The sequence below is a fragment of the Apteryx mantelli genome, chromosome 14, assembly GCF_036417845.1.
Source record: "Apteryx mantelli isolate bAptMan1 chromosome 14, bAptMan1.hap1, whole genome shotgun sequence".
Classification (NCBI taxonomy): Eukaryota; Metazoa; Chordata; class Aves; order Apterygiformes; family Apterygidae; genus Apteryx; species Apteryx mantelli.
Window position 1 is genome coordinate 21,312,588 of NC_089991.1, and position 21,900 is coordinate 21,334,487.

General features: G+C 45.9%; 1 protein-coding gene across 1 annotated transcript; it reads right to left on the bottom strand.

Moving 5' to 3' along the window:
* Nucleotides 1-315: 315 nt before the first annotated feature.
* Nucleotides 316-18,193, bottom strand: DELE1 (DAP3 binding cell death enhancer 1). The gene is made up of 10 exons (XM_067305091.1): nt 18,172-18,193; nt 17,164-17,363; nt 16,864-16,990; nt 16,331-16,474; nt 9,811-9,866; nt 8,154-8,247; nt 7,302-7,444; nt 6,260-6,418; nt 4,352-4,444; nt 316-432 (listed from the first exon to the last, which is right to left on the bottom strand). The coding sequence occupies exons 1-10, from the start codon at nt 18,191-18,193 to the stop codon at nt 397-399; spliced, it is 1,074 nt and encodes a 357-aa protein (XP_067161192.1). The 3' UTR covers nt 316-396.
* Between the last annotated feature and the right edge of the window lie 3,707 nt (nt 18,194-21,900).

Here is a 21,900-nt window from a genome sequence, read left to right on the forward strand (position 1 = left end):
GGATGGGAGATACTGCAAGATTTATTTTGAAAACCACTGTATTTCAAAATTGCTCCTGTTCCATTAACAAAAAGTTTTCTCTTTCCATTCCCTACTAGCCTGCTTCCAGTCCCACATAGACTGAGAAGGTCCATCTTCCCTTTTGCCTCCTTGTTTCACTCACCAACTGCTCTAATAACAGCAGTGGCTGGGTCTCTGAACTCTGCAATTCCAGTGGACTTGCCTTGTTTTCTGGGGCATGGCTCCATCCTGGACTTCTGAGTGTCATCGTGTGGAGTCTGTCTGCGCTCCAAGAGTGGGGCAGGGTAAGGGCAGATTGTCTTGTCTGGGAGACTTGGAGACCTGCAGGAATGTGCTCAATAGCCCAGAAACAGGGACTAGAGGAAGATGCTCTTCTTAATCCAGAAGGGGATGGATGCTTTCTTTCCACATCTGAAAGCATATTAAAAACAAGATAGTAATGGAGCATCGTACTATGGGAATGGCTTTGCCTCTTCAGCTTGACTGGAAATAGCTGGTAAAAAGTGAAAAGAACTGAGAAAGAAAAAGCACTCCCAGCCACACTGCCCTTCCCTTCAGTAAAAAAAACTCCTTTTTGCCATGATCCTGTGCTGCCCTTCCTCTGGCAACACGGGCCCCACTCTTATGGGGCACAACATGATGCAGTCCTGCATGCCCCTCTTCCCCCGTTGCCTGTGGTACCTTCCATCTCCTTTTCTATCGCTTGCACTCTCTGCTGAGCGTTGCTGTTCCCTGCAGCAGCTGACTGTCGATAGTGTCTCATCGCTTCTGCCAGGTCCTGTTGTACTCCAAGGCCCTTCTCATAGCAAACGCCCACGTGATACCTGCTTTGGGAGTCCTAGCCGCAGAAAACAACACAGCAATCAGACCCACAGGATTGAGAAGTGGCGACAGTACGCGAAAGGAGAACAGACAATCTTTAACACCCCCTTTAAGTTTACTCCTCTATCTTTGGTCCCTCGGACTATATCTTCAGTTATTTAGTTCCTTCTCTGAGTATATTCTCAAACAGAATTTCTCACCGGGTATCTCCAACTCCATTCCTTACCATCCCTTTCCAGTTAAATTCACTGATTTCTCTTCAACACCCAGACCTGTGTCATAGGAACAAAAGAGCAGCTGTCTCCACAGAGCATCCAGATTGCGTCAGGGGTCAGAGCTAAGGGGGCTCAGGCAGCCTTGACTGCGCCCATATCCTGATCACACCCAAACTGCGAGCACGCCCTGTGGATTGCCCTGTTACAGTTCACACAGAAGTCTTTTAAAAACATAACAAATATCACAGAGGTGCTTGTTGCCAAGGTTGGAAGATTCCCCTTGGCAACCCTGCCATGCATCAGGACTGCAACAGAACAGCCCACCAGCATCCTGCTCAGCCCCACCCAATTATACGTCAGAAGAAATCCCAAGCAGCAGAAATGAAGTCAAGCAAACAAGCACTACAGAGAAAGAATCAACACTACTTGGACATACGCAGCTGCTGAGAATGAACTAGAAAATAGCGGATGTCACTGCAATGGCTCAGTAAAGCCAAATCCAAACAACAATATGTTTGTGTGTGGGCTGGGCACTTTATCTTTGAGATCCATTGGGAGTAGAAGGGTCCCACTAATAGCATGCTAGCATGATGACAGTCTTGTGAAGACACTGAAAAGACCATATGGGCTAGCGGTCACATAGACCTTTTCCTAACATTGGAACAAGGAGATATTAAGACCTTACCCCAAAATCTGACTAATGGGAGAAACTGAGTAAGTTAATTTTCCAATTTTCCATTGAAATACTGTATATGATTTTTTTTTTTTTTAAAGAAAAGGCCAGCAATATAACTTGATCTGTATGACTGCCAGAAATGTGATCTAAACAAGGCTCTGCAAAAAAAAGTAAGTAGCAAGTTTTAATAAAGCCATGAGAAAGGAACATATTGCAAGTGTTGCTGTCTGGGATGTAGCTGGTGGAGGAAAGCAAAGAACTCATTGAGTGGGTGCTTTGCAAAATGTTGCAATTCTCAGTTTATGACAGCACAGAGCTTCTTGAGAGATGAGATAAACATGTTGAAGGATTTGCACTTTAGACATGACAAAATATAGGGTTAAATAAACACGAATTATTCCCCTAGCTGCTTCTTACATGATGAACACTTCAAAGACAAGACCGCTAGGAGAAGATATCCACAAACTAGTATGGCATAAATGGCTGTGACATACTTCGAAATCTAAAGTCAGCCACAGTTCTCCGAGAACACTCTTTGATATGCTGTTTACGTTGTATGGTTGCTCACCAAAAGTAAGGGAGGACAAAACAGAAAGTAGCGACTGAAGTAAAACACAGTTGTCTGAAATGCCATTGTGTTTGGAACAATGTTTGTCAGAGTTGCCTCTCTTGGCTCTAGCACAGAGCAACAACCTGAGAAAGAAACCCTGAACCAATGACCTTTTGTGTTTTTCCCTTTTTTAGAGTTATAGCTAAATACCGTGATCTTGGCTTCACTCATAGCCAATAGTCTTTTAACCAAGTAACGTGACACACTCCAGAGTGCTCTGCTGCCATGGGTAATGGGAAAAGGACATACCTGTGGAGCACTTCCCCCAGGAGAACATGTGGGGCTATCCTATGGAGTCTGTGCACATGCCTGCCACCAACAATGAGGCAAAGGGCTGGTGGTACATCTGTAGCCAGCATCCACCAGGGCAAAGATTGCTGGGGAAACAGGGCTGGGTTCTGAGAACCAGCAAGGTTTGTGACTGAGACTTGCAAAAAACTGACTACTAGGGAGCACTGCTGGGACCAGCAGTTATCCTGCCAGATTTTCTGTTGTTAAGGGCTTACTAGGGTTTCAGTAAGGGAAAATTTCCAGCAGATTTTGGAATTAAATACTATATCAATCATCAAGAACATGATCTCTGAGCATTTGGAGTTAGTCTAATCTGGTCTCACCACTGATCTGATAGAGTCCGCATACTTAAATTGGGTGAAAACTGAAGCAGCAAAATTTGCAAGTGACATAAAGCACTCTGAATGATCAAATTTACTGTAAAGAATTAATTACAGAAGATGTCACAACACTAAGCCTGGGCAACACAATGGCAGATAAAAGTTAGTGTTGACAAATGCAAAGTAATGCATATAGAAAGAAATTTGGGAGTCCCTGTAATAATTCCCTGAAACCAACAAGTCACTAGTCAGTAGCAGTCAAAAGGGGAAACAATGCTAGGAAACAGTAGAATTCGGGAATACAGAACAATGCAGAGGATCTCATTATGTCAAATCCCTAGCATGCCTCCATCCTGAGTCCTGTTTTGGTTCAAGCATCTTAAAATGGACAAAGGAGAATGAGGAAAATACAGAGAACACCGACAGGAGAAATGGAACAGCTTAACTACGTGACGAGAGAAAATAAACTAGCACTCTGCAGCTTGGAAAAGCAATGTCTCAGAGGGCATAAAGAGGGCGACAGAATCAGCAATATTAGCCAGAAGAGTGAATAGCTGCTCATTATTTCCCATTACACAAAAACTGGGAACTCAAGTTAAAGCAAGCAAGTTCTTCAGAAGAGAAACTAGCTTTTATAATAGAGCGCAAGTTGAAAACAAGTGAACAAGGTCACACTCCTCTGAAGAAGCAGAACTTTGGATGCAGAAACCAGGCTGCAAGACTTGTGATGTTATGCTTTCACTCCACTAAGTGCTGGTAAGGCCTTAGCAGCAGTACTATGCCCAGATTGTGGCTCTGCCCTTTAACAAAAGTGTGGGTCACCTGGATAAAGTTCAACAGAGAGCAAGAAAATCATTGGCAACCTAAACAACACGACATGCAAAGAGAAACTGAAACAACTGGGGAAGGCTGAATGGGGATTCAAGTATTCAAGTTGTTAAAGTCCCTACAATGAAACAGAAATAATCTGTTCATCGTCTCTATAGAAGATAAGAAATAACATGTCTGTTTTGAAGAACAGATTCAAGACAGACACAACGAAGTCCTGTTAACGATACAGTAGAGAACCAGGTTGCCTGGGGAGAGTGTATAGACTCCATCACTGGAAATCATGAAAACAATGTTAGATGAGTATTTGTCAGAAACGGCATAAGTGCTGGTCCTGTAAGACTTGGTCCAACCCAGTATGACTGGTTTGACATTCACATTTTGTAGGGTCTGTGCCCCACAGCCTGTTTGCTCCCCAAAGTGCACCAAGGCTCCATCCTGTCCTTTCAGACAGTGCAGGAAAGTCCTGACACTCGCTCCTACTTCCAAGAAGCCCTGAAACCTGCCACCTGTAACCTGCAATGATCCCAAACGCAGAACAATCATAGCTTACAAAGGGACTACTTACGCCATTCTTGGCTGCCAGCAACAAGTACTTCAGACCTCTCTTCTCCTGAGGTTTTAGCCCCCTCAGATAGAACACTCCAAGATAAGCCTGTGCCTGCAGCAAAACCACACAGTACAATACAAATCAGCCAGGATTTTCCACCTTAATTACTCCAGTTCTTTTACTTATTTTTACAAGTTATCTAAATGCTTGGGCAACTGCTCCTGCTTGGGCAAACCATAATCTCCAGCATCTCAGCAGGGACACTTGCAAGACTGGTGTGCAACGTATCTTGCTTGCTGCAGAGTCTGCTAGAAGGGGGACGGCCTAAGAAAATTAGTCTGACATGGCAAACATGAAAACCCACATTTAGTCTATAAAATTCCATTATATGTGCTGTAACACTATTGTATTAACAGTGTAAGACCCAGAATATCCTTTCAACTTGCACTGCAGAAATCAGAAGCAGAGAATAGCTCCTAGTCTGAGTTGTTTGTAAGATGCCTACTGACTGATATCTACAGCAGCTACAGTTTGTGGAACAGTGTGCTACGTGAGATACAGTCACTGCCAGGATGACTGGCATCCACAACACAAGATAGCACATGCCTAAATGCATCTCCGAAAGAGTGGGAAAAGGAGTGCAGGGCGCACAGGTCCATCTGGATGAATCATCTTGAAAAGCCATAGCTACAATATGAGGATCTGTTCTTAGTTCAAGCATTTCATGGAATTTCCTTCACCAAAGTCACCTGTGCTCTTGGAATTGAAAGGAGATGAGATATAAAGCCACAATTTCAACTGCAGGTCAGTTTTCCAAAAATGATGGTCTAATCTAGATGTTGAGTCTGGAGAGAACAATCATGGGCATGTTTGGCTCCAGCTTCAGAGCTGAGGTAATTCAAAAAGAGACACTCAAATGGCACATACCCTAATACCTTCTACCACATACATGCTTGCTGAGCAGGGTGAATGATTAGTCTGACTGGGCAAAAGTGGTAGTCCTAAACGACAGGAACAGAAGATACTTTGGAAAGCCACTTCCACTTAAGAGAGCAGGAATTTCTGGTGGAAGTCTCCTGTTCTCTGCTGAACCTCGGCTAGTGACTGCAAGCATGACAGAGATCTGGAGCCTCCTTCCTGCTGAAGTCATCTGAACAACTCTTTACCCTGAGAAGACAGAGAGGTGTGAATTGTGTTTAGTGACACAATGTCAAAACATGTTTGACCCAAATACAGATGTGGTAACCTGTGGTAAGAAAGCATACACTTTGCTTTCTGGGAATGTTAAATCTGCTTTGCTCCAGACCCCTACCTGTTGGATATGGCTGCTTCTGTTCACTGAAAGTTGATGTCTCCATGCTGCAGATTCTCTGGACATGAAACACGAAAGGCTGTCCCTGTTGAATTAAACAGAGCTGCCCTTGGGAACACCTGGCACTGGAGAAGAGATGACTTAACAGGTTTCATAAGAGCTGGTGCTTCTGAGCTCTCTCCTCATTTGCGAGGTAAGAAAGAGCCTTATGTGGAGAGTATTGGTTATAGCTGCATCCCTTCCTTAAACAGGAAAACCAAGAAGGGAGTGTCTCTATCACAACACCATGATGGGACCTGGAGCTTGCACTTACTAATATGCAAAGAATCCTGTAAGCATTTTGGGTGTGGGTGAAAAGAGCCACATTAAATAGCCCTAGAACAAACCAGAAAAACAATACTGTTGACATAGTGGGTATCTAGTTGCCTCCCACATACAGCTGGCAGGTAGGGCTGTATCCCATACACTGGCAGAGGTATCAATATGTAGGAAGAATTTTACTTCCAGTCCCATAGATGCGGCTTTCTAGGATGTCTTGTGGTTCAGATCCTAAAGAAAGGGTTCTCTGCCGGCTCTCTCCTATTAAAACGTTCAGCTTTTATGTGGACACTAACCTCTGTAATCCCGGCCATTGCTGCCTGCTCCAGAAAAGTCACTGCCTTCTGAAGACTGTCCCATTCATTTTCAGGTCTGTGGCATAAGAGGCATCTAGCATAGCGGTACTGTGCCATGGGGTGACAGTTGCTGGCCGCATGGTAGTAATAAAAAGCTGCCTGGAAACACAGAAACACACGTGTGATTCAGGTGATACATTCCCTCAAACGTGACATGACTCTCCCCAAAACACCACAATTCAGTCCTCAGGCTTAAACTCTCATTCTAGTTCTATTATAAGTTACACACACCTACCCCTGCAGCCCTCCCACACTTCCCTGCTGAAGTACAGGAGACTGCTCAAGTGAGACAGTTGACTACCACTGTATGAGAGCCTTTTAACCAGCCCTGCCACCTCTAGTCAAAACTCCTGTTTTGAAGGCGGGCCAGCAATACCAAAGCTTAGCCTATGCCAATAGGGATCTGCACAATTACTGAAAACAAGCAGCCCTTACAGATCTTTTGCATGAGTAGACAGTAGCAGTCAAAAGGGCAAACAATGATAAGAAACAGTAGAATTCGGGAATACAGAACAACGCAGAGGATCTCATTATGTCAAATCCCTGGCACGCCAGGGAACAACTACAGAAAGATGCTGACTACGGCCAGCACGCACTAGGTGGCAGGCTGTAGTCAAGGTACCCGAAGTGGACAGCTCTAGATACAAGGCAGTATTTGGATGTGCAGTGGTGTTTCAAATACAGTAACAGAACAGGTTTCTCCTTGGTACCTCCCAGCTGCTAGTGGCACAGCACACGTACCTGGGACGGGATCTCAGTAAGTGTATGTGAAAGGGGATTTCAGGAGCATATCTCCAAGGGTATCTATGGCATTGAAGCCAGTAGGGCAAACCTGCCGTTTGCTTTAAAATGTCCATTTTTTTCCCACCAAGACTTCAGAGATTGTCACACACATCCAAAAGGAGTAAAGTGCTTGTGCATTCAACAAAGACCACTCTCCTGGCCCGTGCAGCAGATGTACAACTCTACAAGCTGTGGATACCTTTTCCAGGTCTTTTTCTGTGCCTCTGCCATGCTCATAACACAGACCCACATTGAACTGGGCTTTGCTGTAGCCTCGATCTGCTGCCAGTTTGAAGCAGGTATAGGCTGCCTTATAGTGGCCTGCTCTCATACTTTCAATCCCTGAGAAGAAAGCAAAGTAAAAAGAGAGGAAAAGAAAATGGACAAAAAGATTTGGAGCCTCAAACACAGCAACCTCCCCCACAGCTACTGGGCCTTCCTTGTCCCAAGCCAAGTGGTCTGGTCCGCTTTCACTGGGCTCACCAAACCTCACCTCAGATTAAAAAGCTTCCACAGGACCAATGCCAAGGCTATGTTTTAGGGATTTTTCTAGTCTCACTGCAAAGAAGAAACAAGGACTCTCACAATGTATGGTTCACACAGAAGCGGCTCCCTTTTCTAGTGCTGCCACCTGGGGTATATAAGAAAAAAAAAAATCCCTGGCCTATAGACTGCTGCATCTTACTTCAAATCTTCTTAGAGTTGCAATTCTGCATCTGCTTTTTCAGCTTGCCAGGAAGACTGAGACCTCAGACAGTGAAAAAGGAGCTGCGAAAATATGACAGCTCATGTTACAAAAAGACAGAGAAGACTTAATGTCCAACTACAGATGTCAGGATAACAGTGCAGGCTTCAAACAAGCTTGGATTTAAATATACTGATATAAATCAGGTGGCAGAATAACACAAAGGGCAATAAATCTTTCAAAGCACAGTTGAAATTGCTGCAAGGAGGCTTCAGCTTTGGGTATATGCCATCTGCAACAATTTGGAGGTCCTCCAAAAAAAGAAAAATGTGGTTTAAGGACACAAAAAACCCAAGTCCACATTACCAAGGATGTTGAATGCAATGGAAATATCAATCCGGAAAATCTGCTGCAACTGGAAAGCAGCTTCCTCTAAATGGCCTTGCCGCGCTAGGTCACCCTGAGGAGTCAAAAAAGAAAGTTATTAGACAGCAAAAACATACAAACACTATAGCAGGTCCTTTCTAGGAAACAGAGCAGTCTGACACATTTGTACTGTCCTGCAGTAATCAAGAGCATGAGTTAATCCGGTGTCATGTGTCCACAAAAAGCCTCCCTGTCTGACAGAGACATTGGTTAGGGAAGCTGTGTGGACATTGCTCACCTCTCTTCTGGCCAGGAAGGTGGTGTAGCCTCTCAGATATAATCAGACTGCCTGGCGCTATGCATAGCTCCCCCCCTCAAAAGAAATGTCAGCCCTTGCTCACCTTCCTATATCACATTCAACAGCACAAACAGCATTTCTCTCTGCCAAACATGCACTGACATATTTCTATGTGCTTTACATGATTCAAACTGAGCCTAAACTGTCAGTTTACTGAACACTGCACACTCCTAATCCACTGTCTCTGCTGCACAGGATTTTCTTTTCCTCCTTAGTAATGAACAGTATTTTCTACTTTGCCACAGCTCTGGGAGGTAGGAGGATTAGCCAGGCCTGCAGCTCTCGTTTCCAAGCTTGCATACAAATTTAGTGCCATCGAGTGGCAACAGTGCATACTGCATACAACCTGAGATACCTCCATACTTGAGAGGTCACATTACAAAAACGCCAACAGCTTTAATGCTCAGTCAGCACTCAGAGCTGCTCACAAGAGGATAAACATGGGTTGATTCACGTCCTCTCCTGAGAGCCTTTTAAGACCAGATTCACTACCCAAGATTGAACCAGAGACTATTCCTATGGGCCCCACAGAAGCGGCCCTTCCTAGGATGGGGAGCTGAGCTTACACCCTGGTGGCACGCCACAGGCAACACCTTACTGTCAGGGGATCAGAGATCACTTCCATGTCAAAGAGAGGATCCCATTCTGTTAAATACTGGAATTCTATCCTCATTCTGTTCAGCCTCCTTGAGCAGTTGCTCAGCTGACTTACTTGTAAAATAGGGAATTGTCCGCACCTAAGACTGTGAATTGCAAGCAATTAACAGGCTTAATCATAACAAGAATCTGATTGATGGTCTTATGACTCTCAACCTGACGTATCCTCCTCAAGCCCAAAGTGTTTCTCTTCTTTTCTCTAACAGACAAGACTCAGTCCCAACTTGTAGCCTTGGGAGGACTGATGCCACCTTCTGCAGTCATGGGTTGTCTGCTGAAAACCGAAATAGCAACAGCATATAGTGACCTAGTGAAAGATGGCATCGAAATGTCAATAGACAAGAACAGATTGGTGCTACTGGATTGTCGTGGTTTTCTTGTTTTTTTTCCCAGGTTTCCTCCAGTGCCTCCCTACTGGCATCCCTGTTACACAGACATCTTAAAGGACGGGGATGCTACTTTGGAGTTCCTGGAATTTTGTTCTGGCTAAAGCAGAGGGAAGCATATCGTATCTCTCATTCTCCTGGCCTCTAGCTGTGCAGGGCAGAAAAGAGTCTGGCCTGGGAGTGGATTGCTCTGAGATGCCTTCCTGCAGTCAAGGGACCTTGGGGCAGACTAGGGCAGGGAAACGGGAGAGCGTACCTGTGTACTGCGGGGGGCCGGCCCCAGGCTGGAGCGCTCAGGAATTTGGAACTCTCCTACATTAAAAAAAAGAATCAAAAGGCAGGGTTAAGCAATACTGTATCTTCACCCCTTCCTCTTATTCCCATCCTGTCTACTCCACAGATCTTTCCTAGAAGACTGATAAACTGCCCATTCAGAGATATTAAGAACAGAAGGAACTCTGAGCAATCTGACCTCTGTAGCATAAGCAACACGGTACCATGTGAATACGTCCTGTTGAGGCCTGCAACCTGCATCTGGCTAATGCATCTCTTCCAGAAAGGCCCCAAGTCTTGAACTGATGACACCAAAAGGTAGAGAATCTTTCACTTCTTTTGCGAGTTTGTTTCAGTATCTAGCAATCACCTCTAAAAACCTGTGCTTCATTTCAAATTAAAATACATCTGGTTTCTGCTCCCAGGCACTGGCTCTTGCTAGGCTTTTTCTCTCTTTATTAAAAAGCCCATTCTCCTTTTGAAAGTCCTGATATAACTAATCAATCCCTCTTGATTCTTTTTTGTGATTCTAAACAGACTGAACTGTTCGTGTCTTTCAAGTGAAGTACTTTTCTCCTTGAGTTGATTAATTTTATGACTTTTTGCTGCTATTTCTGAATTGTCAACATTATTATTGAAGTGCGGACACTGTATTAGTCTCACCAGTGCCACAGGAAGGATAAAATTGCCTCCTCATTAGTATTTATAACTGCCTAGTTTGCATGTATCAGAACTGGATTCCTATTCCTACTGGCTAAAGCATCACGCTGAGATCTTAAGCTCAGGTGCTTGCCTATCCTAACTCCTAAATCCTTTTTTGGGTAACTTCTTACCGAGGTACGGTTCCACATCTGTAAGGGGATGATCAGACATGCTGTTTTGGCTGCATCAGGTCCAGGCTTAGGTCACCACCCCAGAGCGTCCCAGTTGTTCATCGCTGCCCTCTAGGATATGCTGGCACAGCCACGTGTTTAGACACTGGCTAACCAGGTTTAGTCAAAGTTAACTAAAACGTCTACAGCAAAAGTGAAGCCAGTTCACTCAGACAGTATCGTGTTGCGTGTAGCGATTAGACAGGCATTTACACCGGCCAGCCCAAGAGGATGGTAACCTTCTGCAAGGAGGACCAACAGCTAGGACAGGCTGAGACCAATTATTTTGTAAGCTAAATCATAAGCAGCTAGATCCCATTAGGCACCAACCACTATCGTTCCAGGATCAGTTTAAGCCAATACCACTAACAGAAGGAGCTTTGCTCTCCCCATGTCTCCCTGTCTCCCTTGCAAGCTTTGTGGCTGCTGAGCAGGGAACTAATCTGAGTGAAAAACAGTCCTTCTGGGGGTCCAGTTCCTTGATTCCCTTCACCGTATGGCTCCACAAATGCTTGTGCTGGCACAGGGACAGAAATGAGCATGCGACAGGCAGGATTGCTTCTTCTCGTGGCTGCACCATCTCACAGCGCACATAAAGCTGTGGCCTATGTTCCAAGTGCGGCCTCGTTATTCCTAGACAAACAATTTGCCTTCTGGTAATTTTATCTGAATAAGCCCCACTCACCAGACAAGCAAGATCACTATGGCAAACACAATTTCTACTTATCATTCCACCAAAAGTAATATAATCTCCAAATTTATTAGTTGTACTTTACATTTATTTTCAGATCATACATAAAATTACCTGATCTTTGCCACAGTAAATCTTTGTCTCTTGCTCAGGTATCTATCTCATGATGCAATTTGTTTTTAATATACATAAAACAGCAAATTAAAAAAAAAGTCTGTATTAAGAATTCTTCCAAGTGTTTGTTAAGAAGCACTATTACTTTCATGCCCTCAAGGCTCTTTATATCTACTCCTAAATCAGAGATTTGTCTTTTACTGCCACTGGGAAAACATATTGTAATTTGGGCAAGTTATTACCCCATGAAAAACCAACAGAAACTAATTCTGAATTCTGTCGACTCTCAGAACTGTCCCACGTCTCTCTCCCACAGCAAATCCCTGCTCCCTCAACTCCCGGTAATCTCCCCAGATTAGAATTACTAGTCCTAGAGAGCAGAAAATCCTCTGCAAGATGATACAGGGATCAACAATTCTGACACCCAGTCCCATTTCTATTTCCTGAAGGACTAGATTAAAGAATTCTCTCAGAATTCACATCTGAAGCTGGGCAAGCCCCAAATCAAAACTTCTCAAAGACTTCTCTTGTCTCCCAGCAGCTGTCTCAAAACTAGGCACACAACCTAAACACATTGCTTACGTTGCTTCAACAGTAAATGGAGAAATAAAAGCACCCCCAGGCAGCAAAGAGTGCCATTCTATTTCATTGGAATGAGAAGACCACTTTATATTAACTTTCAGACTAACGTTAGTTAATACAAATTCATCCCACTTGTTTGTTTCTCATTTCCCAATGTAAGGTCACAGGACAGTATCTGAAGATTGGGCAAGCTTCTGCAGAACTTCACAGAAGCTGTGCTTTGAACAAATTCATTGCTATACTGCACACACACAACTATGTTAAATTATTTGTAGGTATCATACAGTTGTATGTTCAAAGCACAAAAAAGGAAACATTCCAGTTAAATTTTTCTGTTCAACTTTAATTCTGTCTCTTTAAATATGCATTATAATACAACACGACTACACATTCTTTTTTCCACGTTATCTTGCAGCTTTCAGTGCAATGGATGCACAATGCTTACATATTCAGCAGCTAATAAATATTTTGCATTTCCTCACCGTTCATCCTGTACTTATCAAATGTTATCGAAACCTAGCTCCAAATGCAAATTATTAAGCTTCTCATAGATCGTCTACATTGCTTATCCCAGAACAACCAAATGCTTCACAAGAACGAATTCACAACTGGAGCTGACCAAAATCCAGGATTTGTGGCTCATGGAAAAATTTAGTGTTTCCAATCGGTTTCATTGTGTTTTGAAATGAAAACACACTTTTGAAAGGTCTGTAATCTCAGAACTGAAATAAGGAATTTTACAGTTCTGCCAGGGGTAAAATACAGCTCCCCAGGGCAGCATTCAGTTGCTTTAACACTGAGACTGGCTGTAATCACCTGCTTGTTCACAATGTGCCTTTCACTTTCTGCAAAAAAAGCTTTGAATGAGGCATGAATCCCATGAAAAAAATAGGATGTGATCATGCAGCTGAAGACTCATTCACGGTAATATCTAGACTGCTATTTAAAGCAACTTTTAAATGAATTTCCTGAAGTTTTCTTTTTAAACACACTAAAAGTAAGAGATTCTATCACATTGTGTTATGCTAAAGCTGGGATGGTGCATCTGCAAAGCTGAGATGTTTGGATCCATCTCAAAGATCTTTGCCGCTCGAGCTAATGGAGTAGCTGACAGCAAGAGCAGATTGTCACTACACACAGACCAGAACAAGCAACTCTGGAAACCAACTGAACAACTGAAGGAAAGTGCGAGGACATGTTATCCCCTCCAGAAGGTCCTTTGCAACAGCCAACTGGAGAAGTGAAGGTACATTTGGCTCCACTCCAAGTTCTGGAGGTCTGTTCTCTAATGGCAAGACTTTTCTACCAGATTCCCCTAAGTGACCTGTGAGGCATCTTGTCCTTCCCTTGCTTCCGCTTAGCTGGCCTCACTTTCACGTGGTAGCTAAATAACTACTGGGGGAAAACAAAAACAAAAACACACAACTAAACTTGCTGAATCTCTTTACGCTGACTTTTCCCAGTAAGTTCTCACAAAATGGATACAACAGCATAATGTGACAATGTAATGTGAGGACTGACGTATTGAATGAAAGCAAATTATTTCTGACAAGCAAGTTATCTCTGACAACTGACAGCAGTAGATGCTTGGGCAGAAAAGTATGAGGCAGAGGCATTATAAAGTGATGCTTTCCCCTTGCAGAACTTTCCAGCAATCAGCTGTTCTGCAGCCTCCTGAGCAGGAGAGTTTGGCTGGACCAATTAAGTTTAATTTGGATGTGTGATTTTACCTAATTCTTTTCTGGAACCCATTTATACTTCTGGCCTGTAGCAATGAGTTCCACAATTTACCTATGCAGCGGGCAAGCAAGTACTGTCTTTCGTCTTTTTTCAGACTTAATATCTGACCTTTTTTGTGTCACCTATCTGTACGTGTATTAAGCAAAATACCATTCCCTATTCACTTTTCCCCAGTATTTTTAGTTTCGTAGATCGCTGGCATACCCTCTTTCAGTCACTTCTTTTTAAGCTGAAGAGTCAGTCTCTTTGTATGTGATTGCATCCTTGTCCTTTTCTATAACATTTTTGTTACTGCTTTTAAGACCAAATGTCTTTAGCTTCATTAAGCATCCAAGATCAGATCTACAAAAGGCAAACCTACAGTACTGTTTTGTTCTTAGTCCCTTCCTTTATAATAACTAACATTTTGTTCGCCTAACTGCTGCTGAGCACTGACTTAACATTTTCAAGAACATGTCCCTTAAATGTCCCTTCTTCAATGTAATTATTAATTTGACACTCTTCATTCTGTATGTCTATTTATGGCTTTTCTCCCCTGTGCATATGACTTCAACCTATCTTGGGACTGCCCCGTTGCTAGTTCTTGCACAGTCTTTTGCAGTGACTTTCCAGTTTGACTGTCCTGAATAATTTTGTATCACTTGCTTCTTTTGCCACCTCATTTGTCAGCTCCTTTTTCCAAATCACTGCTGAATGTGCTAAACAGAACGGGTGTCAATAAAGCACTTAGGGGAATTCACTGGTAATACCTCTCCATGGTGAAAACTATTTCTTATACTTTACTGGGTTACTATCCCAAAAGTGGTCCCTCCCTCTTCCCTCCCACCAGCCTCATTTCTCCAGATGGCTTTGATGTAGCTCCTTGTTGAAAGATTTTCAGAAAGCTAAAAACTGGATAATCTTGCTCCATGTGCCTGTTGACTTCTCCAAAAGTCTAAGAGATTTAACAAAATACGACCCTGTTCTCTGTTAAGTCCTATGTAATGGAGCAAACAGGTTGGAGAAATGGCTTCCTAAGCCCTTCCAGACCTATGTTCTGTGATATGATACAGCATGCTCATCCAGGTATCTAGCAGTTCTATTCTATAGTAGAATTTCTATCAACTTAGAATTACTCTTCTGTAGTTCTGCTGCTCAATCAAAACTGCTTTTTAAAGGCCAGTGTCTAATCTATCGGTCTTCATTCTTCAAGTCATACAGCAGATATAAGCACTGGATTACATACTGTCATCAGAGGCTCAGCAATCTCGTAGCTTCTGGAGAACACTCAAATAAAGAACACATGGCCTCAGTGACTTGTCACTGCTCAGTTTATCAGTTCGCCTAAAAGCTTCTCCTACTGACTCTCAGTAAGAAATTGTTTGTCAGACACAGACACACATCCACTTCTGGATGCTCAGCTGTGCCGACTGAAGACTGCACGGTCTCCACTTATTCTCCACTGCTTCTCCCAAAGGCCCCTGCCCAGTAATCTGCCAGCAAGGCAGTATATTTGAGTACTTCTTAATCTGCTTCAGGCAAAAGCAGATGGGTTAAACACTCTAATTGGCAGTTTAGGTAAATTAACCTGGCTGCTTTCCTAGAGCCAATTAGGAAACATGGAAACAAAATGCTCCATTTGCCAAATGATGGGAATGGTAACCTCTGGCAGGAGATGGGTTTGATAAGCAGTTATGGGCAGTAGTTTAAATCAGCATAGAAGAAAGCAAAACATTTGGAAGAAAGCAAAGAATTGGGAACCTGTCTGACCTTTTCCGGAACACCTTACATAGTCTACGTATCAGTGGTGGGCTGGCTTCTTTATGTGCCTCTTCTGCATCCTGATATGTTGTCCCCCTTTCCACCTGCTCCAGCAGGCTTCCTGCTTCAAACAGTATTCCTAAAGCTGCATTATTAGGGTTACACATCTAGTGAGCAACCCTGTGGTAGGCCTTATCTGATCTTCCTTGATATGACTTTAAATTTACCACATTAGGACATGCTTTTCCGGATTTCCTTCCATTTTTTGAAGCATATCTTTCTATTTCTATAAGACTTATTAAAATAAGAATGCCTTTGATGCCTCCTCTCACTCTCTTATCTACAGCATAAGCGCTCATAAATACATCTTCATCTTCTAGGAAGAAAGAAATTCCCTTAGTTCCGCACTATGTGGCACATCTTCCAGATCACTGTTGCATTATTCTCCTGAACTCTCTTGACTACAGACAATGTCCACAATGAAAGAACAGAAAGCGGATGCAGTATCCTGGCAGCTAAGGCAGACCAGTATTGGTAAAACCAGTGTTGCCTGCACAATTACATCACAGGCTTCCCCCTCGACTTCAGGAGCTCCCAGCACTGGACTCCTCATTCATCTCTCTGAAGTTCCTTCTTCCACTCTAACCTCCCTCCTCTAGCTCTCAAGAAATGACTGCACATGTCTCGCCTCTTAGCTTTGCCTTGGGGAAACTCAGAAGTCTTTCTGTCACAAGTATCCTGCCCTGCAGTGCATCAACACATACCTAGGTCTGCGCAGGGCTGGCTCTCTCCTTGCCCTGAGGGGATGCCCCAGGATGAGGTCTCTGGCACTACATCTGGACCTGCTTTCTGCAGGAAGTGGGACCGCAGCTGCCTCCTGGGACAGCTGGTTGAGGCTTCAGTCGCCGCTGAAATACAGAGCACAGAACACAGTTCCCATGAGCTGCACAGCATCCTTTGTAGGAGACAGTACAGAACCGCATATCTGCCCAGGTTCCTTCTCTGCTCCAAGCACAAGGCCAAGCAGGAGAAAAATCCACTGAGCAGAATCCAAGACAGAAAACAAAAATAACTGGATGTGGGTGCAAAGAGAGACTGCACCACACCAGTACGAAATAGTGAGATTCCCGTGACAGATAGCGGCCCTCACTCTCTTCAGAGTGCTTAAAAGCTGTTGTTAGCTTCACACACCAGCTCTCTGCCAAGCACCGTAAAGTTATTAGCTATTATGTGGCAGAAGTCCTGTTTGACAGCTGGAGCCTCCCACACCCCCTTCTCGTGAGAGAGGGCTGCTGACCTGACTGCTGAGGAGGCAGCGAAGGACGCAGCAGCCAGGGAGACCTGCGCTCTCTCCAGGTCTCTGGCAGAGATCGCAGCCACGAGATCTGCCTGGCCAGCTGCAGAAGCAGCGCAGCGAGGGCGCCCTGAAGGGGAGAAGCAACAAGTGAGCGAGAAGAGCCGCCGTCCCCCTTTTCGTCCCTTTTCCACGCGGCAGCGCGGCCGCAGCTCGCTGCATCCGACCTCCTCCGCCCGCCTCCTCCCTTCCCGGGGAGCCCCGGCCCCGGCCCGAGCACCCGCCGGGCCCCCCCGCTCTCACCCAAGCGACGGCGTCCAGAACGGAGTAGCGGGGCACCAGGCGGGGAAGGGCCTGCGGCGCCTGCTCCTGCTTCCAGCCGTCCCGCTGCCGCCCTTTCTGCCACCCGGGGGGGCTAAAAACACCGACAGTGAGCAACCGCGCGACCCCGCGGAGCAGCCCGCCCGCACCCCAGCGCCCGGCCCCCGGCGGCGGCGGCCTTGCTGCCCCGCCAGAGGCACCGAGCGCCCCCGCGCACTCACCGCTCGGCACCGCCGCCCTGGGGGGGCCCCGCGGCGGAGCCCGGGCCGGGGCCGGGGGGCGGCGGGCAGGACGCCAGGCCGCCGCCCGCCCGCGCCCCGCCGCGGCCCAGCACCAGGCGCCACATGCCGCCGCCTAGCGCGGCTCCGCCGGGAACCATAGAGAGGGCGCGTTGCCGAGCGACGGGGGCGTTTATCGCAGGGCGCCGGCGGAACAGCCGCGCGGCCATCGAGAGGAACAGCGCCGCCCGGAGCGGCCGGCCAGCCGCGGCCGGCTTCCCCAAGGACGGGGGCGGCCCCCGCGCCGGGCCACAGGGAGCGCGGAGCCCGCACGGACAGAGCGGGCCGCGGGCGCCGAGAAGAGGCCTCGGGCGACCGGAGCGCATCAGGCGGGTATGGGTAGAGCGGCGCATACCATAGAGAGGAGCTAGATAGGCTCCAACTCCGCCCCCTCAGCGGAGCGCGGGAAAAGCGCGGGAGACGGCTCAGGCGCGAGCCATAGAGCGGCAGGCGCTGGCTAGAGGGGCCTCAGGCGGCGGCCGGGCTCGCCACCGCCAGCTGTCTGTGAGTGGAGGGGAAGGGCCGCGCCGCGCCGCCTGTGAGGGCCTGCGGGCGGTGGTGGCCGCCCCGGGAAGGGCTTTGCCTGTGCTGCGGGGGAGAGGGAAGGGCCGAGAAACACCTCGTCGGCCTCCTGTAGGGCTGAGGCGGCGGGGCCTGGGGCCCGGGCTGGGGAAGGGCATAGCCGTCCCCTCGGTGCTGCCTGTTCCCTTGCCTGGGGGCCCCAGGGGTCCCATATAGGTCTGGGAGGTCCCTTGTAGGTCTGTAGGCCCCTTGCAGGGGGCCCTTGTAGGTCTGGGGTGTAGGTCTGGGGGGGGGGGGGGAGTGTCACTTTTAGCTCTGGGGGATAAATCCTGATGGAAAGCAGAGGCAGGTGGGGGCAGCTGGCAGTGCTGTGGCATGGGGTCCCTGTGAGAAGTGTCTGAGCCTGGAGACATGCCTGAGCGCCTCGCGGTCAGACGGGCCGGGGCCTGCAGTGTAGAGGCTGGCCAGGTAGCGGGAAGTACTGAGGTGTGCCAGCGTCTGTGATAAAAAGTGAAACTTGACAGAGTGCCTTTTCCTGATCCCGAATGGCCTGGAACAGCAGGTTAGATGGACAGCTGAGCCTTCTGCCATTGGGTTACAAAAGGAGAAGTTAGCATGTCAGTAAGGACTTTTCTTACAGCAAAAAGTAAGTTCGGGTGTGATCAGAAACCGTTGGTTAACATTCCTGTAATCAGTGATATGATTAAAGACACATAAATGGGAAATGAGTATAAATGCGTGTGAAACATTTGTGAATGAAAAGCAGTTATGGCTGGGTTTGTGTATAAACCTGCATCCGTCTCTGTTGCCAGTCAGCCTGATTATATGATTGATAGTGTTCATAGAAGATTTCCTCGATTTATATTTGCTGTATGTCTGCATATTTGTTTCAGCTGTGTTGCAACAGGAGATGGCAGAGTTCCCAACCAAGAGTGTGGCATGCCAGTATGAGAATAGACACGTTTTATATTCTCCTTACCCTAGTGGTTTCCTTCAGAACTATGAGTATTACTGCCCTCCCACTCATTCCAGCTGAACAGTGTGCTTACACATTTATTTCCTATTTCCATGGCTGGAGAGGTTCTTGGTCATTCTGACAATTTGTCTCTTTTTCCGGGATATGGTCTTCTTTTTGCTGGTAATTCTTGTTAAGAACTCTTAGCTCTTGTTCAATATTATTCCTGTTTTCTTCTTGGCTGGCTGCAAGTTTGAGCTCCAAGCGCGGCTTTCCAGGAGATGTGTAACTGCTCTGTCTTCCATAGGCCTGAAAGCTTGCCCTAACTACTGAATTTCTTTTGGTTTTCAATAGATTTTTTCTGTAGTGTTGTATACAGCACAAATCATTTGTCCTTTTCAACCCCGGATTTGTCTTAATACCTTAATTACAAAGTCATTTAGTTTTCTGTCTTAGTAAATTTGTCTGTGTAAAACAATGAATATTATAATTGTCTCAGTAGATTGGTATTTTCTAAGCAACTGCAATTTGTTTGAGGATGAAAATTACCTGCAGAATAGAAATATCAGTATCCCCACTCTATTCTCCTGCCTTAGTTTTCTCTCTCATCAAGTTGGTGTCAACTTAAACTGCATTTGTTGGTATTGGTTCATCCAAGATTTTCTCAGCTGATCACTGTATCTTCACTGCTGTTAGCCCTGTTTTTCTTTTCAAGTCCCTAGCTACTTGGTATGCTATACTTTCTGTCTGCTCTGCAACAGCCAAGTCAATAGCAGAGCTAATCTGTTTTGATTCATATTATGAGTATGCCACAGTAGTTGAACAACTTCAGCTGAGCAATTGCTGAGCATTTATGCGATTTACTGTGGAGGAAGAAAGTAGCTGAATGAAGATGAGAAGAGAGAGAGGTGCTGAGAGATGAGGAAGGGGATGGTCCAAAGCAGGACTAAAACCGATAGCTGGAACCGGAGAAGTGGGTGGTTGTGGAGTAACACAGCTGAAGGAATAAATGTCAGAGAGAGATGTGACTCAAGAGTTATGTGGGCAGGAAGACAGTGCATTCTGCATGAGGGCTGCTGCTTGTGTCTTTCCAGCTCAGCTACTTTGCATCCTTGCGGCTTGCAGTCAGAGAGTTGAAGGGGCATGGAGAAGGAAGAGGTCATGAGCCATGAAGAATTGCCACAGGTCCCAGCGCGTCTTGCTACAGTTCTGCTGCTAGCTGGGAGGAGGGTTTGTTCCATGCATCTGGGGGTGCTGAGGGAGCTGGCTGATGTCATTGCAAGTCCACTCTCTGTAGCCTTTGAAAGGTCATGGTTAATAAGGGAAGGTTTCTGATGACTGAAAAAGGGCAAATGTCACTCACACACACACACACACACACACACACACACACACACACATTCAAAAGGAGCAAGAAGAAGGATTGGAAACTATAAACCAGTTAAATTAACCTCAGACTCTGGGAAGGTGATGGCACGCATCCTCCTGGATGCTCTTTCTAAGCCCGTGAAGGTCATTGGGAACAGCCGGTGTGGATTTGACAAGGGCAGATCGTGCCTAACCAACCTGATTGCCTTCTGTGATGAGACTGGCTAGTGAACAAGGGGAGAGCAGTGGATGTAGTTTACCTTGACTTTAGCCAGGCCTCTGACACGGTCTGCCATAGTATCCTTGTACCAAATTGGTGAGATATGGATTTGAGAAGTAGACTGTAAGTTGGGTGGAAAATTGCCTGAACTGCTGGGCTCAAATGATGGTGATCTGTGGGCTGCTGAACTTAGCATACAGGAAGAGGCTGAGAGAACTGGGTTTGTTTAGCCTTAAGAAGAGAAGCCTACGGGGAATCTTACTGCTGCCTACAACCACCCCATGGGAAGGTTAGAGAAGACAGAACCAGCTTCTTCTCAGAAGTACTCAGACATAGGATGAGTGGCAACAGGCACAAGGCAGCTCTCCATTAGCCCTAGGTGGTATACAACTGCAGTAGTATGCAGCCACAGCTGCAACATTCAGCTAGGGTCCAACCCCCACCATCATTGCCACTTTGACCACCTCCCCATACATCATTTCTAGTGGTCAAGGCTACTTCCTCCTGTCTAAGACCTACAGAAAGGTGTCTAGTGAGGATTGGGGCAGGGGAGTAGGGGAGAGAGGCCGTCAAATGTGGTGGCAGCTTCTAGTAGAGGTCAGAAGACAATTTTCTTCTTGGCATCAGAGGCTGTGGGTCAGGAAACAGTGGAAAAAGAGAATACTGGTGGAGGCTTTCCTCTTGAGTCCTTAGAAGACATTGGTGTACCTGTCTTCCTCATCCCTTTCCCTACTGGTGTCATTCTGCCTCGTTTGCCTGTGTCCGACAGACTGCTCTACCTCATCAGACCTTTACCACTTTTCTTTAAAGGCTGTGCTGTCTATTATATGCCTTTCTGCTGGAAAGTCCCTGTCCAGATTGTGGTGATGGGAAAAGCATAAAAGCTGGAGGGGTCCTTTATTATTCCCTACCAATGGTTCAACTATTCTTCACATTTTCCAACACGGTGCAAGAGACAGTGTTTTAAGTGTTCAGAAGGATGACAGAGTTTGACATTATTAATTACTTGGGGTAAGTAAAACCAATAGCTGACAATGAAGAGCTGTAGAAAGCTCTCATGATACCAGGTTACTGGGTGATAAAATTGCAGATGAATTTCATTGTAATATGTGTGCAATGTAATGTAAATGAGGGAAAACAAGCTTGACTATACATACCGGGCAGTCACCTACTGCCCTGTAGGTTTTAAATTATCTACGACTGCTCCAGAGGTTCCGGCATCAATATGGGTGGTTTTACGGAAACATCAACTCTGTGCTCGTGGCAGTCAGAAAGGCAAGTCAATCTGTAAAAATTGCTAGGAAGGGATTAAAGGGCAAAATGTAAAGCATAATTATCCCATTGGATAAATCCATGGCATGCCCGTCTGCTCAGTG